The 18,302-nt window shown below is 35.5% G+C and overlaps 1 protein-coding gene across 12 annotated transcripts in view; it reads right to left on the bottom strand.

Moving 5' to 3' along the window:
* Positions 1–18,302, bottom strand: part of LOC129757488 (cell adhesion molecule Dscam2) — a 223,983-nt gene that overhangs the window by 39,652 nt on the left and 166,029 nt on the right. For all 12 annotated transcript variants that reach the window (XM_055754736.1, XM_055754737.1, XM_055754742.1 and 9 more), the window contains exon 6: positions 3,622–3,811. In XM_055754736.1, the coding sequence (XP_055610711.1) occupies positions 3,622–3,811 (190 nt within the window). The remainder of the gene's footprint in view (positions 1–3,621; positions 3,812–18,302) is intronic.

The raw sequence follows: 18,302 nt of genomic DNA, 5'->3' as shown, positions 1-18,302 counted from the left end.
ACAGTTTAATAAGAGAACTTGTAAAATTTGAAAAACATGGCGAAAGTAAACATCTTTCCCTCACAAACACAACTTCAATTTGATTTTGATCAAACTGATGTTAAAAAACGTTATAACAACAAATTAATTTATTAATTTGCTATATATCAAATCAAACAAAATACGCTAATGATCGGCTTCATGTATCACTCACTCACTGCCTGATCCATTCACTCCTGATCGAAGACCAACAAGATTCGCCACATGCATTGCGCATTGGTGAGATTCCAATTTGATGATGGTGCTGCACTGTTTTGACAGCAAGCATCGTACGAGGTGATCTGTATTTTAGCGATGAATTGAACGATCGATGATCGGGTAGGTCCAGTAGCAATCAATAACGAAACCCGACCGTTGTACGTTCAGTTGCGAAGTGCAATCAGAAACATTCATTGAAAATGAGTGATATTCGGAACACTGCCCAACCCCCGTCTCCGGATGTTCACGGGGACAGATTTGAATTTTTTTTGAGAGTACTTTACACTACTTTTTGCTTTTTTGTTATTGAAATGGCTGATTTGGAAAAAAACGAAATAGCACTTCCTGATATAAAATAGTTTTGAAAGTTTTGAATTTCTTATTTATCATATTTACCACATGCTTTCAAGTGGCTACTAGTTGTTTAAACTTAAACTGGGAAGCTTTGCAATTTTAAGATTTTGATTTGAACATCTTAATAAAACTAAATAAAATTTATCAGCATTTGAATGAATTAAACTAAATTAAATTAAAACCTTGGGAAAAAATTTTGTAATATATCAAAAATCAGCATCCCAATCAAAATAAATATTAGCCACGTCATCAAAACCCTGAATCGTAATATCCTCAGCCCTGTTCCGTGGAATTTGGAATCAATAATCAGGCTCAACGAGATATGCCATACAAATTAGTTATCTGTTTTAATTGAAGATTTTTTTTTATTGAGGAATCTGAATGCGCAAAAACGAGTGAGGTTCTCAATTAAATTGAGTCAGTGGCATAGCTTTTCTTCAAAAATTGGTGAAAGTATGTCAGAGTGCATTTTCAAATGTATTTCAAAAATTAACAAAAGCATATTAGAGTGCATTTTAAACCCCCTGGAACGAGGGGTACAAGTGAAAAATTCAATTATCGAGAAATGTTGACCTTTTCTGTCAGTAGATGGTATTAAGGTTTATTAAAAGATTGTCCGTTGGCATTTATATGCAAGATTTCAAGAGCTAGGTATCTTTGAATATATTATTTTTGCCTTGATGCAATTTTAATTATTTTTGACTAAGTGATCTTAGAATTTCCAAAGCGTTCACACGGTACCATGTGTTTATTTCTTGACCAAAATCATCTAGCAGTCCATAGTTAATCCCGGATATTCGAAAATGGGCATGAATTTAGTTAAATGGCAAGATAGTGATTTTTGAATTCCAATCTGCTTTTTGGATTCAAACTCAGCCTCAAATCTATGTTTCATCATTTCCCATCATACTTATAAATTTTAATGAAAAATCAAGCAGTTTGATAAAGTTTTATAGAACAAATTTCAAATTCCTTAAGGGGGGGGTGGGGGGGGGGAGGGGGGTGTAGGGTCTAACGGTTAAAAAAACAACACCATTTTCACGATTTTTTTCTAGAGCTATCGTTCAAACAAATGTATTCAAATTTTTTGCATTATACAAAGCATTGTTAAAACAACATTTAGTAATTTTTTCGTAGAAAAATATTGAAAAATGAACCGATGACGGAGCACTTTCGAGGATGCCTTTTAGAAAACAGGATTTGCGGTGGACACTGTATCTCAGCACAGAATCATCTGAAGTCAAAAAATCAGAGCAAAATATTTTTAATAGATGTTTTTCTGGACCCCAACGTTTTTATTTTACTTAAAAAAAAATTTATGAAATTTTTGTGGCTGTTCGAACTAAAAACTACGATTTTTCACGAAAAAATCCGCCATTTTTTATCTGTAAAATCTTCCCAAAGTAAAAAAAAAGAAAAGAAAAACGTTGGGGTCTGGTATTTTATATGTAGCAAATATGTTCCAAATTTGAAAAGAATCGGATAAGTAGTTTTCAAATGACGATGTCCACGGACTTTAAAAATGTGCTTTCGAGAAAAACGCGTTTGAAGTTTCTGCTCTTGCTTTCTTGCAGTATTAGATAGGAGGAGATAAAGACCTATAATTTCTACAGTTTTGCTTGAAAGTTTGACACAACATTCTTGATATGTTTTACAATAAGAAAATAAAAAAATAAAAAAATCGATTTTTTGAAAGTGTTAGACCCTACCCTCCCCTTAACGCTAGAAGAGCATCTATTAAAACCCCCTTTTAATACCTTTGAAAACCTTAGGAATTCTGGAAAACTCCTAAAATACAGTTATCTTTTCAAATAATTCGTAGAAGCATTATTATTCACTTTTACACAGTAAATTTTCAAAAATAATCTTGTTTTTGATGAAAAACTCAAGTGGTGCTATTCTTATTTCGCACCCCTTTTCCACATTTTTGGTCCTCAACGCCAATTGCTACGTCCAAAAAAAGTAAACTTATGCTTGATTTATCTGTTAAGCAATTCAAAACAAACTGTGGAAGAAAATTTTCGTAATTTTCAATCATTTATATTTTAACAAGCAAAACACATAGTGGTGCTATTCTTTTTTCGCTCACTGTAGAAAAAAAACGTTCATGCTTTTTCCTTCGTTAAACTGCTTTTCGATGCAACAAATATGCTATCGACATATTTAGCCGTTCAATGTACAAAGCGTTGGGAGAAAACCGCACTGTCTAGCAATAACTCCAGCACAAAAAGAGAGAAAGCAGAACATCTTATTACACAACCTTTTACTTATGGGAAAAAACATCCCTCCAGGATTTGCCCCGAATGCTTCCGATCTCTCTCAATTCAATAGCGAATATATTGCACACACATATTTGCACATCATCAAATGCACTTAATACACTTTGCCATCGGAAGGAAGAGAAATGGGTTGGGAAAATTATTCCTTGCAGAACGCCAAACGAAAAGCAAACGCTCTATAAATACTGCACCAATAAATGCAACCATTCTACCGTTCCAACATAATGGTTTCGAGACTTCACTTCCTTTTAACTTGCATCAAAAGATAATGGAACCACCGGAGTAGTAGTGGTGGCAGAATAGTTTCAGCGTAATTTGCATGAATATCCGCCCATCGATCCGACCCAAGTTGTGTAAAAGTCCCGAAGCGAATTGTAAAATGGAAGAATTCCAATCCAAGTATTTCATTACTGGCGCTCCGGGGGAATATCGGTTGGCAATGCTTTGGGTGAAAATCTAAACGATATCGTTCCGACTCTCAGGGTTGATTTCAACTTTTTCCTTTGGGAAATTCCTTTAGAAGTTTTTTTTTCCAATGCATAATTTCAAAAGTTTTCCTATCATGTTATGTTGGTCATGTCTATTTAACAGCTTTACTTAGCTAAAAATGTGACGGAAAAAAATCCATTTCTTGCACCATCAATTGCCGAGCATCTGTGTCAGCCTCGTAGTTACTTGAGCTGTGTTACTTTTACCTAGCCAATCGCATACAGTTAGTTAGTAAGCTTCCGCAAACGACGTTATCGCTTACCTGTTAGTCTATTTACAGTTCTGCACGAGTACGTTTTGTACGCATCACTTGGTCCGGCGTTGTTGATGTACAAATCACCGTTCGACAGCACGATGTACTTGCCACCGATGTCGGTGTTCGGATAGAGATGCACTCCGCTGTCCTGGACCCAGGCCGTGACCACGACGTAGTCGACGATGTAACTCGGCACCTGCGGATGAACGGAGAATATGGGTGACATTAAATACCTATACCTAGCATATAACATCCAATCGATATGAGTGCAATGAAATTTAACTTAGACCGAAATCAAATTAGTACCAAGCTAAACATGATTTTGTGACCACATTTTCCAAGCGTTTTGCCTTCACGAAGTTCTACTTTGAACCTTGAGAAGAACTCTAGTTAAAAAAAAAATCAATTCTACTGTTTGTTTTGATTAGGTCGTATGAACCATTATAAACAAAAATGAGTTATTGACTGCAAACGATTGCTAAACATTTATTCTATGTTCGACAAAAAATTGGTTTTATTTAATTTATTAATAACTCCTACAAAATGATTTGAATTTAAGACCTATAATAACTTTCTCATTTTCGAGTGCAATTTGGTTTTAACGACGTTTTGTGTTGCTCTGAATTGTCGTGCATGCAAAAGGACACAAAATTACAGTTCGGCGATTTGGTTTTTCGGTCCTTTTGCATTTTTGTAGAAAATGCTTTAAACATTGTTGAAATTTTGTGAAATGCGAAACGAAATCAAACGAAAATCGATTGTGAGAGTGTTTTAAGTATAATCTTAGAAGAACGACTGACTTAAATTTGGTGCAGGGTAAGTAAAATAATTGTTAATTTTTACTATGCGAGACATCTAGATTTTTTTATCTACAACAGATACATCCCGAGCATTCATCAGCGTTGAATTATGTTTACAATTTACTTGATAGGCAACGGAGTCAAAAGTGGTAGAGCAGTGTCCGTAGTCCAATAGAAACATTCCTGCGATGGACAGTCCCGGGCAAGTCGATGCAAGGAGCCTTCAAGCAGACACCTTCGTGTTATATTTACGGTTCCGACTGTTTGAACCCATTATTTCATACAACTTCCAACGGAATATCAAAGTATTGCATAGATGCAATAAATTTTGAAGATTGGATTCATCAATTTGCAAAAAGACGTTTGCACCAAACAATCCAAGCAAAAGGTTGTAAGTACACTTCCCGCATGAATCAGTATTATACAATGACTATTCCCATTATCTTCTTCCCAAGACACCCAAAACATTACTTATATAGTTTTAGATTATTAATGTAAGATAAGGCTTATCATTTTTTCATGAAATGGAATCGTTTGGACGCACTTTACGATACAGGGAACGGGTCGTTAAGTAGAGTAACCATTCAATTTTTTTGCTTTTTTCTACTCGTTTTGAAGCGAGTGGGATGATATGTGGAATCTTTACTAAATGATCGTCTCATAAGAAAAAAAACGATACAGCATTTCGTGTAGTTTTGATTAAAAGATTACAATTACGAAACAAAATTTCGTTTATTCATTCATATATTATTTTAAACCTTCCGAAGATTTTCGTTTTATATTTTATAATAAAAAAAAACTCCATACGATAGCGTGTGCTGCTGCGCCTAATTTTTCTTCGGTGACGGAGAGGTACATCAACCGGGAAACTGGCTAGTGGTGCTGTTGGTTACGCATCGTATCTTTTCCGGCCACCATTGTTAGAGTTCGTCTTCCTCCGCTGAGATTTTGCCGGTTTGGTCTCGTGGCCACCTGCAGCCGTGCTTCCATCGGCCTCGCCTGAATCTTCCGGATGTTCAAGAACCGTTGCATCTTCTGGATGTGCCATTTTGCAGTGCTTTTGACAATTTTCCGGTATCCACATTTCCTTGGAATCTATCGGTGCGCAAAAAAAAAAATCAATTTTAATTAATATTTTCTTCTAAATAAAGAGGTTTTCACTTACCTTAATCAGCACTTGTCGTCTGGTCGTCCCCGAATGCTTCCGCGTAGATTTCGGAGGGTCCAAAAGCTACCTCTCACAATTCCGGAACACAAAACGAAAAGCTTGCGCGCTTGGCCACGTTTTTTGACGTGACAGCAGAAAATTCGATGCGCGTTGCAAAAATAATCTTTTTATTCCCGGGATGATTAATCTAATCTTTGGAAAATATTTTTTTATCATTTCGGCGTGTTGCAATAATAATCCATTTATTTAAAGAAGTATTAATCGTATCTTTCAAGAATAATATTTCATCCGTTCTAGCGGAGGCACATTTAGCCAAAACGCAATGTGAAACGTTACTATTAATGTAATCAGAACCGAATAATACTGAAGATTCAGCATATCGTATTTGACTATGCGGGTTTGACTATTAAGAACAAAATTGGTGCCCGTATCGAATACGCAAGCATATTCTTAATCTATTTTAATATTCGATGCCAATTTTTCAGACAATTCCGAACTATGCTTTCAAAACTAGAAATTAAAAGGTGTTTTGAAACTTCCGAAGCGATTTTCTCAAAACTCGTAAAGTGGCTCATACGACCTAATCAAAAAAAACTCTAGAATTTATTTTTATATGGCGACATTTATCCTTTCAATTTGTAGTTGCAATCCAAACCTGCCATTCATTTGACGCGCTGATTGATTATTTATCTGAATCGATATGAAATCTTGTGTACGGCATCACTAACTGAAAAGCTGGCGGCGCTAATTAAATCGCTAATTCGATCAAAGTTTGCAACCGTAAATCAAAACCGCTAAATGTACACTAGAGAGGCAAGAGATATATGGGAAAAATTTCATGATCGCATTTGGAAAACCACCCATTATTTTATTTTATTTATTTACATAGTATTCCGTCTCACGACATAACTTGACGAACATAATAAACCACCCATACACATTAGTTTAAGTTTAGCTCAAAAACTGACCTGTGAAAAAATTCAGCTCAATCGGACTTTATTTAGGGGTGCCTCAAAGCGTTCAAAGTTCCGGGTTTTGACCCTCAAAAATCACCAAAGGGGGAACTTAAAGAAATAAAAAAAAAATAAAACGTCTAGATCTGCTGTTATCTCGTAAACAAATTTGGTCAAAAATTGACTTCCTAGGACTTTGAAAAACCGGCTTAAGTCCCAGGAAGTCGATTTTTGACCAACATTTTTTGTTCGAAATAAAGTCTGCTTCATTTAATATTGGAACAAATTCTTTTGCTCATTGTGGCGCTCCTAGTGGACGGATTTGGAAACTTTTTTCACCCACGTGTCGGGAAATTCATTACCTTTCACCATGCATTTATTTCATAACACCAAACGATAGCATTTTGTAAACAACCGCCATGGAAGCCGAACGGAGAGATCAAATTGTGCACAGTTTTCTTGAAAATCCATTGTTGTCGGCATCGAAGCTAGCTAAACAGCTTAAAATGCCCAGAAATACCATATGGCGTGTTATCAAGCAGTACAAGGAAACATTAACGACGGCTCGGAAGTCGCATTCAAAGCGTCGGAGTGGAACTGTCGACCGGAAACTGCGTGGGAAAGTCATCAAGGCCATCAAGAGGAATCCCAATCTTTCAGACCGCGATTTGGCCAATAAGTTCCAGGCCGCTCACAGTACGGTGCGACGAATTCGTCTCCGGGAAGGAATAAGGTCATTCCGAGCCAGCAAACAGCCAAATCGGACGCTGAAGCAGAACAATGTGGCCAGAATCCGTGCACGAAAGCTGTACGACCAAGCGCTGACCAAGTTCGACGGATGTATTCTGATGGACGATGAGACCTACGTGAAGGCGGACTTTGGGCAAATCCCAGGTCAAAAATTTTATTTGGCGACGGCTCGGGGGGATTTACCTGCAAAATTTAAGTTCGTGTTTGCGGATAAATTCGCCCGCATGTACATGATTTGGCAGGGGATATGCAGTTGTGGACAGAAAACCAAAGTCTTTCTCACTGACAAGACAATGACATCAGAAGTCTACAAAAAAGAGTGCCTACAGAAACGCATTCTGCCGTTCATTCGTGCCCACGACCGTCCAGTAATGTTTTGGCCGGACCTCGCAAGCTGCCATTACAGCAAAACGGTTATGGAATGGTACGCAACGAACGGGGTCAGCGCTATATTCCGAAGGACCTCAACCCCCCAAACTGCCCCCAGTTCCGGCCGATAGAGAAATACTGGGCAATCACGAAGCGGAGGCTTAAGGCAAAGGGAAAACTTGTTAGGAACATGACTCAAATGAAGAACTGGTGGAATCAAATCGCCAAAACGGTGGACGAAAAGGGTGTGCGCCGCCTAATGTGCCGTATTACGGGAAAAGTACGAGAATTTCTTCGAAACAGCAATGAATAATTTTTTTAATTTTTTTTATGAAAAAGTAAAGAAAATACTACATTTGTATGAAAAACAAATTATGAATTCGTTAATAAATGACTGAACTTCACGCAATTGTTTGTGTTCCAATATTAAATGAAGCAGACTTTAACAACAGATCTCGACGTTTTATGAATTTTAAGTCATTTAGAATCAAAATTAAAATTTCGTTTCTGAATTTCTTTGAATGATTTTTGAAATCCTTAAGTCGTTTTTAGCAAACATTTTTAGTTCGAGATAACAGATTAAACAGATTAAAAAAAAAGAGATACACCGTCTTAGCCGATTTAGGCTTTACAGACTGAATAAATGACGCGGACAACTTTTTTTTTTTTTTTTAATACCTTTAAGTTGCCCGCCACACTCCCCCACACCAAAAAACTCATTTGAATTCCCTGGAAATGGACGCTTCTGTTCCCAGCATGTCGACAGCACAAAAACAATAACAAACGCGAACAAAACTCTACTCATGCTGGGAACCAATGATTTTTTTTTTTAAACTAGTTGCGAGAGAATGGACGAGAATAAATACGATAATAACGTTACATGTGAATCTCAGTGGATGAAATATCCTTTTAAGAGATTCACAACAAAACAAATATTTACTAGATTAAAAAAGTTAAAAAAAAGGTTATACTAAATTAAACTAAGGCTGTCTTAAAAATAGATAAAGGTAAAAACAAAAAAAAAATAAAAATAACAAAAACTAATATGATGGTTGATGGTTATCAAACTTGAGTTTCTTTGAGATAGAGTATTAATTTGGATTTGAAGGCAAGTCGATTGTTTATAATTTTTATATGGTTTGGCAATGTATTATATTTAGTAGGTCCAATAAACGATATTCTACATTGACCTATAGTTGTTGTTGAAATACTGCGATGAAGGTGACGTGATTGACGAGTGTTATGCAATCGTTCTCCGTTCTCTTAAGATTAACATTTAACACCCAGTACCGAGATGGGAATCGAACCCATGCCATCAGTGGACCAGCGATTACCGTCGTACCACGCTAACCACTCGACCACCGAGACGTAGATTTCGAAGTTTTTTCTTAGTCATCTGACATCAAATTAAAATTTCGAATTTTTAGATTTCCTTTGGTGATTTCTGAGGGCCAACAAAACCGAAGTTTCAAATTCGATTGCGCTAAAATTTTTTACAGCTCAGCAGCCGAATTCCGGGCAAAAAATGTCGTGAACGAAAAGAAATTATTGAAGACATTTTTAAAATTTTCTTATCTTGGAATTCCGGTGAATTTAAAGAAGAAATTTTTTGACGTTTAAAAAAGAAAACATGATTTTCAATCTCTTCGGATTTTTTTCGTTGCGAAATTTTCTTAGATTGACATTCCGGTCAATTCAAAGAAGACATTTTTTGACGTCTGAAATAGAAAACGAGATTTTTAATTTCTTCGGCAATTTTTCTTCGGAAATTTAAAAAGACAATTCTTTTCAGTGAGGAGTTTTGTTAAATTAAATGTTAATACCCATAAAAACTTGAAAATAATGGAGCAAATAATTGTATCATATCACTATGCAAAAAAGAAGTGGTATAAACGCCAAGAAAAAATCGAACTACTTCGGCATCGTCATTATTTGAGAGATATTAGTAATCCATTTGATATTTCGGATGAAAATTTCGGAAAACTCTTTCGAATGCCAAAATGTTTGGCTGAGAAGTTTATTAACCATTAAAAGTTTATCAACCATCGAACGCTATCCCATTGGAGGATGAAAGAACCACAACAATTCCGGTACATTTACAAGTTCAACATTGCGATATCTCAGATAGGCTCAGGTAGTCGATTAAACCTAATTAATCTAAAGCAACAAGTATGCACTTTCGAATGTACAACTATAACATATTTCATCATTTCAACACATTCGATTGTTTACAAACACGTATCTTTCTAGCTTCAGTTTTCAAAATGTCCAATTATGCCTTCAACACTCAACGATATGTTTTTTCATATTTAATTGCGTGCACGGTTGTGAGCAAGATTTGAAGTATTTTATCTAGCAATATTGAATATTGCTGTTATAAATAGTTTTCAGTATTACAAATATAATTTTAATCTAATTACCATGCTCAATATCGGGAAACAAACTAACATTGGAGAAAGACGGTGGCAACAATAAGTCGTTTTGAAAAGTCTCACCAACAACAAACGTCAAAGACGTCTAGCGGTGAATAGGTGAACTATACTTTTTTCTTCTCTTAAATTTCTTTTTTTCTCTTTCTCTTTACTTTTTCGGAATCAGCCAAGAAGAAAAGACATTTTTATGAAGAGAACGACAATTTCAGAATTTCTTTTCAAGAAGAGATTTCTGGTGATTTTCTTCAAGTACCGGAATTCGGCTGCAGGTTTATTGGCCAATCTACAAAATCTGTATGGTCGGTTAGATTTGGAAAGATTTTTTGCAAACTAGCAATCAATATTGAGCTTTTTTCCTCTAGAAACACTTAAAATTCGAAAAAAAAATCCTCAGTTTTTGCTGTACTGTATATAGTTCTTTTCCCGAGACTGGCACAGTATTAAAATCTCGGAAAAAAGACACTGGCACAGAGAAGCTTTTCACTCCAGCTAAAGAAATCACTGGTTGTAACTTTTAAGGGGGGAGTAGGGTCTAAAGGGTAAAAAAAAACACCATTTTCACGATTTTTTTTCTAGAGCTATCGTTCAAACAACTGTATTCAAAATTTTTTGCATTATACAAAGCATTGTTAAAAGAACATTTAGTAATTTTTTCGTAGAAAAATATTGAAAAATGAACCGGTGACGGAGCACTTTCGAGGATGCCTTTTAAAAAACAGGATTTGCGGTGGACACTGTATCTCAGCACAGAATCATCTGAAGTCAAAAAATCAGAGCAAAATATTTTTAATAGATGTTTTTCTGGACCCCAACGTTTTTATTTGACTTAAAAAAAATTTTTATGAAATTTTTGTGGGTGTTTGAAGTGAAAACTACGATTTTTCACGAAAAAATCCGCAATTTTTTATCTGTAGAATCTTCCCAAAGTACAAAAAAAAGAAAATCGTTGGGGTTTGGTATTTTATATGTAGAAAATATTTTCCAAATTTGAAAAGAATCGGTGAAGTAGTTTTCAAATGACGATGTCCACTGACTTTAAAAATATACTTTCGAGAAAACCGCGTTTGAAGTTTCTGCTCTCTCTCTATTGCAGTATTAGATAAGAGGAGATAAAGGCCTATTATTTCTACAGTTTTATTTCGATCGACTTGAAAATTTGACACAACATTCTTGAAATGTTTTACAAAAAGAACATAAATAAATAAAAAAAAATCGATTTTTTGAAAGTGTTAGACCCTACTCCCCCCTAAAACTTTTTTTCGAGTATTGATGGGGCGTGGTTTGGGGGTTAAACCCCCCAAAGGTCGAAAAATGCCAGGTGAAATATTTTTTCACTAAACATAAAATTTGAAATTTCTTATCAAATTTTGATGAACAATTAAAATAATTCAAGAGTAACAATAGTGTAACAATCCCGACTCCAAAACCTCGAAATTTCATTTCAAGACCACAATTCTACAACAGTTTTTCCAAAATTTTATCACTTGTTGACTAAGTTAGACTAAGCTTGGCATATTCTCCGGATTTTGACCAGATTCTCTCACTCTATTTGCAACATCAAACGAAAATTTCAGTTGAGTCCTTAGAATTATGTATCTTGCGTCCAAATCATTTTTTTTTATAAATTTTGTCAAAATAAACATAAAGGTTTTTTGGAAGCCTTAAATATTATTCTGAATGGGCTGATGTGTTTCGAAAAAATTAATAACAGTTTTGGGAAAATTCTGAAACAATATGCCCTAATTTGGCAAGGTTTTAGGATAGAATTTCCTGGATTTTCGCAGCCCGGATTTTAGCAGAACTAAACAAACGACGTCGCAGCATGTGGATGTTTGTTGATATTCATTTTAAGAAAAAAATCGTATGAGATTAAAATTGTGGATGGATTTTTTTTTTTTGAATGACCAGTGTAATTCGCAATTTCGTTACATTTTTTCGGGTTTATCCAGGAATTGAACGAGAAAGTGCAATTGCTGGTTCTGATGGTGAGTTATTTATTTTGTATTTTATATTGTTTATGACTTTTTTCTACCTATAAATTTTGATAACATTTTTTCCTTTCTCACTCAATTTCAGATAAACAAACTCGAAGCATCGTATTTTATGACAAAAAATGATCATCTAACTAAGAAGAGCCGTTTGGTGGACGACTCCGAAAATTTACTCGGTCCGTATTAATTTAAGATTAAGATTTTCTTCAAAAGTTTTCTCAGAGCAATGCTAAATTTAAAAATAATTATGCTACCGCCCAGCAGTGCGCGAAAGAGTGTGTATCCCAAAACCGGTCCGCTGAAATGAGCAAAACCGGGCCGCGTATACTCACTTATTGGTGCGTTTGCTCTTAAGTTAAGTTAACTTAAGGCTTAACAGAATAAAGGTCTTCGGACAAAACCACAAGAATATGAAAACAAGAAATTGTAAACTCCTATGAGTAAAAAACAGAATTAGTTGAAGGCTTCGGCCAAGAAAACAGACAATTGTAAACTCCCTCGGAGTATAAACACAAGAACACAATCGGGCCTCGCTCATAATAACCGCGAAGAAAAATGATACACGGTAATTTCAATTTATTCAGAGACTGATTTGTTTTGGTTCAGAAGTCGCACCGTGTATGAAGATAAAAACAACTGAGTGAGAAAACCTTCAAAATTCTGAGTTGTTTTCATCTAGCGAGTTCCAAATCCCGGGACTTAGCAAAGACGCACACTTTTTCGAGCAAAATAGATGAAAACAACTCAGAGCGTTTGAAAACAAAAGTTGTTGGTCGGACGGCGACGGGTAAAATTTTAAAACTTGTTTTTATTTATTTATATTTAATTATTTTAATCCCCTCCAGGTTTGTTTTCACCGGGTGCGAGGTTACTTTTCGCCACTGGAATAGGCGGAAGTAATCTCCCACCAGCACCAGCGTGAATGTGCTGCCCACCAAACCCGAGTCCTTGCAGCATCGCCCTGGACAACCACAAGTAGATAGCCGGGTGTACATTGTGCTGAGCAGCAGACCACACTGGACCATCGGAAAATTCGACTGGGCATAAAGGCAATATGCTGCTCGTCAACAGCAGAATATGCTAATTGCCACACACCAACTTCGGTGAAAAAAAAAATGCGACGAGAAATAAATTTTTTTATGTATTTTATTTCATTCGTAATTTCAAGTTATTTTTCAAAAATATATAATCCCTTCCGAAAACCTTTCAAAATTTTAGAAATTTTGAGTTGTTTTGGCTCAGGCCGTTCAGACGCTCTTTAAAAATGCCTGATTGAAAACAACTCAGAATTCGCGAAAACCCCTACAATTCATTTCTGAGTTGTGCCGTCCTAATCAAAGTTTGAGTTTTCCCAGTTTTGGCGCATTTTGAATTGTTTTCCTTCAAATCTGAGTCGAGGAGAATTAGAGTGTACTCAACGATAATGATGACAACGAATGACAAAAATTGTGAAACTTCACGGAGTAATCAGAAGAAGATAGAACACATAGCCAATGGACTACAAATAATAGCTACCGATAAAGTAGACTCCAATTCTAAAAATAGATTTATCAACAAACAAAATCTGAATACAATACAATTGTAATATAGAACACATACAGAGCCAAGTTGGACCATAGTGGTCTTAGGCATAAGTCGTGTAATATATGCGCAAACAAATAAAAAAAGTGATGTCGGTCGATGTGGTGTCGGCGGTGCTATGTCAGTGATGCAGTATTTAGTAGCATCTTTCAGCCAAAATAGACATAACATTTTTTTAAGGAATACAATATTTAATAATACACGAGTTTTATTAAAAATTATAAGTCATATTCTTGTTTTCCTTTTGGTGGGTAAGGCCTCGTTTTCACAAAAAAAATTATTGATGCGTGCATAAATTAAATGTTGCACACAATATAACAGTCGAAAAATCGAGCAGTTAGAGCTTTTGTCTCTCTTTATCTCCCTAGCCTCAATTCACCTATGGTGGAAACAGAAGCATATTGTTTGCTAGATTTGACAGCTCATTTGAAAGCTCGAGCAGAGCCTTTCAACTGTTATACAGACATCAAAAGTCTACATCTAGGGGCTTTTCTATTCATGAGTGCAATATATGCACTTAAATTATGATTTTAAAAATCGTTGAATATAGTGTTTTAAAACATCTATCAGAGTTCATTTCATTTAAAAAAAATTCTGATATTTTGAAATTCTAAATTATCTTGAAAAGTGTGTAGATTACGAATTAAATTTTAAAGATGAACGCATCAATACGTTTACATGAATAGTGAGTTTTGTGGAAACGAGGCCTAAGAAACATACACTCAGACCCAGATTTTTTTTCAATTCTAGCGGAGACGCATCGGGAAAAGACAAATTAATTATAAGTGAAAGCATTTAGAGACGATTACGAGAGAATGGCAATAAACACAGCGCGTTAGTATTAGTAGTATGCCGTTCATTCAGCAGCCTGATAGAAATCGATCGAAATGAATTGGTAAAACAGCTGATTAACTGTCAATCCATTTCAATTGATTTCGATTGAGTTTCATTGAACACATCTATATTAATTGAAAATTAGCTTGGCAAACAAAGTTGCCGAAAATTGCACTGGTGATCTTTCTCATGACCCATTGACAACCATCATGTCATGACCGAAATATTAAAGATCTCAATGATCAATGACAGAATGAAAAAATCTTTTTTTACCAAAAAAACCATTCATAGCATGCTTCCATTTCAAAAAAATCTTAAACTAATTACATGTGAGAAAAAAATAGGTCACTAGTCGCAAATTTTGATTCAGAGCATCTGTATTCGTGGTCTATTCTTGGGTCTTATTTATACAAGAATTGAACCAAAGAAATTAAATCCGATCCAATGAAAAAACTGGCAACTGCACTCGTGTTCCATTAACTGTCAAACGATTTAGAACTGCGTCAAATTGGATCCAAATCTCATCAGTTTTGGATCAATCCTTATACCAGCTCTAAAAAAAAGTTGAGTTGAAACTGGTATAATGGATCACCAGTGCGGTTGCTCGGGTCGAAATTTGGGTCTAAACCGGCTGTTTGGACCATGGATACAGGTGCTCTTATGACTATTAAATAATCTCGTCCCTGATCTACACACATAATTCGCTTAACTACAAAAAGATAACAGACTCATTAGCGATGAATGAATTTTTATGTAGAACAGCTGGGAACAGACAGATCCACAGTGCGTTGACCAGCCATGGGAATAAAATCAAAATTAACACTAGGTTTACGGTTTACGTTTTAGCTGTACTTACGGGAGCCCGTCAGTTTGACGGGTTGGGAAAAGGCAGTACTAAAGAATATTACTATAGTACCAAGTATCTATTTGAAATTAACGATTTCAATTTAAGAATCAACTTTCTTGAAGACCACAAGTAATTTTGGCTTTTGTGAAAAAAAGTTAGAGAAGGTTTTTTTTGTTAACTTTTCTGCTGTTTTTCTTAGCATGGGAATTTCGAAGCAAAATATGGCAAAATATGAAATCTAACACCATATTCGAATTCTTTACGTTAAATTTCTTCAAAATCATATTTTGCAGTTAGGAAACGATTAAGCTATGTTCCATGGTAAATAAATATTACGTACCCCTAAAAATGACGCGCTGCCGTAAAGATAGGTATATCACATATGTAAATCCTTAAGAAAGCTTTAGAAAAAATGCAATACTATAGAATGCTTGTTTTGTTGAAATATGTGTAAATTTACAGTTAAAAAGCTTTTTTTTTTAAATTTTACTTCGAGCTTCGGAGTCTGACACGTCCTGGTGTAACAATTGCGGAAATGGTCAAACCAAAAGGTATCATCATATGGATAATTCTCCTTGCCTGCGGGCCCTCGTAGATACAGAGGTCACATGTTCCGAACGGGCATGTTACTACTCCGGTCACAGAACAAACCATCAGGGGGAGAAGTAATTTTATTAGTGCGAAATTGCATTTTGTGATTGAAAATTAACATTTTGATGACTTTTGTGGCCGTGTGGCGATGGCTGCGACCCGGTCATTTCGGAAAACACACCGAATCAAGCCTCCTGGGCCAGCACAGGAGATACCGCGGGAGATTAGTTTTAAATTGAAATGTGGTTTCTGAAACAGCTACCTAGACCTACACCTAGTCGCTATCGGCAAACATCGGTAATCGATGGATCGGCTATCACGATTTTGCAGAAGCATTGCGTTTATTTGAGTTAGGCAAACTATTGTCGTTTTATGGTTGGTCACCAAAATTGCCGCTCGCTTGGCATTGCTGTAAGTTTTAGTTTAGGTTCCTACACGAATAGATTGTTATTATCATTGAAGGGTACATCGATTGAGAGTATCGTATTGATGCTTCCGATCATTTATTCGATATGCCCGCTGAATAGCAATCGGAAGGTGTTATGTTATCGACATCTATCTACGGCATCTAATCAATTTTCCTACAGCCAGCTCCATAGTCTTCCATTGCACAATCGATTTGAAATATTGCAACAATAACGATGTCGCTATCATCAGAAACATCACCCAGCAACGAGAAAGACGACACGGCGTTGTTCTTGGTAAGGTTCGCTGCACCGTTGCTGCTACCTATACAAGATATCGACAAGTGTGGAAGGAATATCGCGATACCGATGCTGAGAAATTCCGGAGGAAGTCCTGAGGACGTGACAACATTATGTAAATTATAACTTTGTCGTACGTGCTAGCAGGACTGTGACATGAATACTCTCTCCTCCGAGAAAGTTTTTTTTCTCGGTCACAAACAATATTTTTTCAATGCATTGCGTTTTTGTTCGGCACGTAATGAACCTGTTGTTTGGATGAGAAAATGAAGCCATCTACCGGTGCATTGTCAATTCTTATCGATGAAATTCGAAATAATCATTTGCATAAAATTCAATTTGTTATCGGGGGCAAAAACGACGAGAAATCAAATTCCGTCAAATGGAGTGAATGGGACATTTTGGGTAGGAATCGTGCGAGCAGTTTAACCACTATTTAACCATTGAGAACAGTTAAAGCTCCGAGACAAAAGAAATTACTCAGAAGACAAACATTATTGCATCAGAACCGCAAATCATATTATTTTATCGAGAATCTATTCCTTATTTAGAAACATGTAGATATGTAGGTACAGAATTAATTAAATAAATTTTCTAATTTAGTTTAAAACTGGATAGCAAAATTCAACAAAATTTCTCATAACTCTATCTCACTTCATACCCCATAACTCTCAACAGAGGTATATGTATAATATTTTACAGCATTTCTGCTCTAAGCTGAAAAAATAAAAAGAAATGTGGAATGAAAATTTATTAAATTGCGAAACGAAAAACACCTCTTTTTTTTTGGTTATTAAAAATGTATGATTGACGGTTTCATAAATATTCCCCTACAGTTGGTTCTCAATCTTGTTAAATTTGATAGGATCAGGAAAAAAGTATCATGTGTCTCTTGAAGTATAAATATGTAGAATTGTATAACAAATAAATTGAAATAAAAGTATATTTTCAAGTCAAACATACGTTTGATTTATTCTGTTTTACCGTTTTGCATTCATACTTAAAAAATGAAAAAAAAAAAATGGCGAAACAAAAACTTATCTTTTTGGCGTGCTATAATCATAATCGTTAGGACTGATGTTTACAAAACGGGTTTGACCAGTTGTTTTGGAGTAATTAGTTTTGGGTCAGCTGAGCCGAAATTGCTTCAAATTCTCATAATGTTATATTTTCGAATGAAGTACGATACGACTACTGGCATGATTTGCTTTTGAATCGGAAGCTTAGAGATGGGCTGAAACTTGGGCCGTGGTATATTCTTGTACTGGCGAGATTTTGCAAAGGTGCTACCTTCAGCATGATTTACAAAATGATGTTGGAAAACTACGCAGAAATGCTGAATTAAGCTAAATAAACCCGACAAATTGTTGATGATTTTTATAAAAATAATATCGAGTAGATCATTAAGACACCTATGTAACATTATTTCCCTTTAAATAAACAAATAAACAAAATAAAATAAAATAAAAAATAATAATATAAGAAAAAAATACAATCATTTTTACTCGATAAGTTAAAGGGATTAAAGTTAATTTCGTTTGCATACCACAATTCGCACTTTCTCTCATATTTTGTTGGCTCGACCATGATGATGGTGATGTATGGTGGTCTCAGATTTGCAAAAAGTAGGCTTTGGGGGGAATGCAGCTGCAGGAAATTTTGACAGC

This window comes from Uranotaenia lowii, chromosome 3 (genome assembly GCF_029784155.1).
Source record: "Uranotaenia lowii strain MFRU-FL chromosome 3, ASM2978415v1, whole genome shotgun sequence".
Classification (NCBI taxonomy): Eukaryota; Metazoa; Arthropoda; class Insecta; order Diptera; family Culicidae; genus Uranotaenia; species Uranotaenia lowii.
Note: the sequence above shows the minus strand (reverse complement) of the source record. Positions and strands in the feature narration are given on the sequence as shown.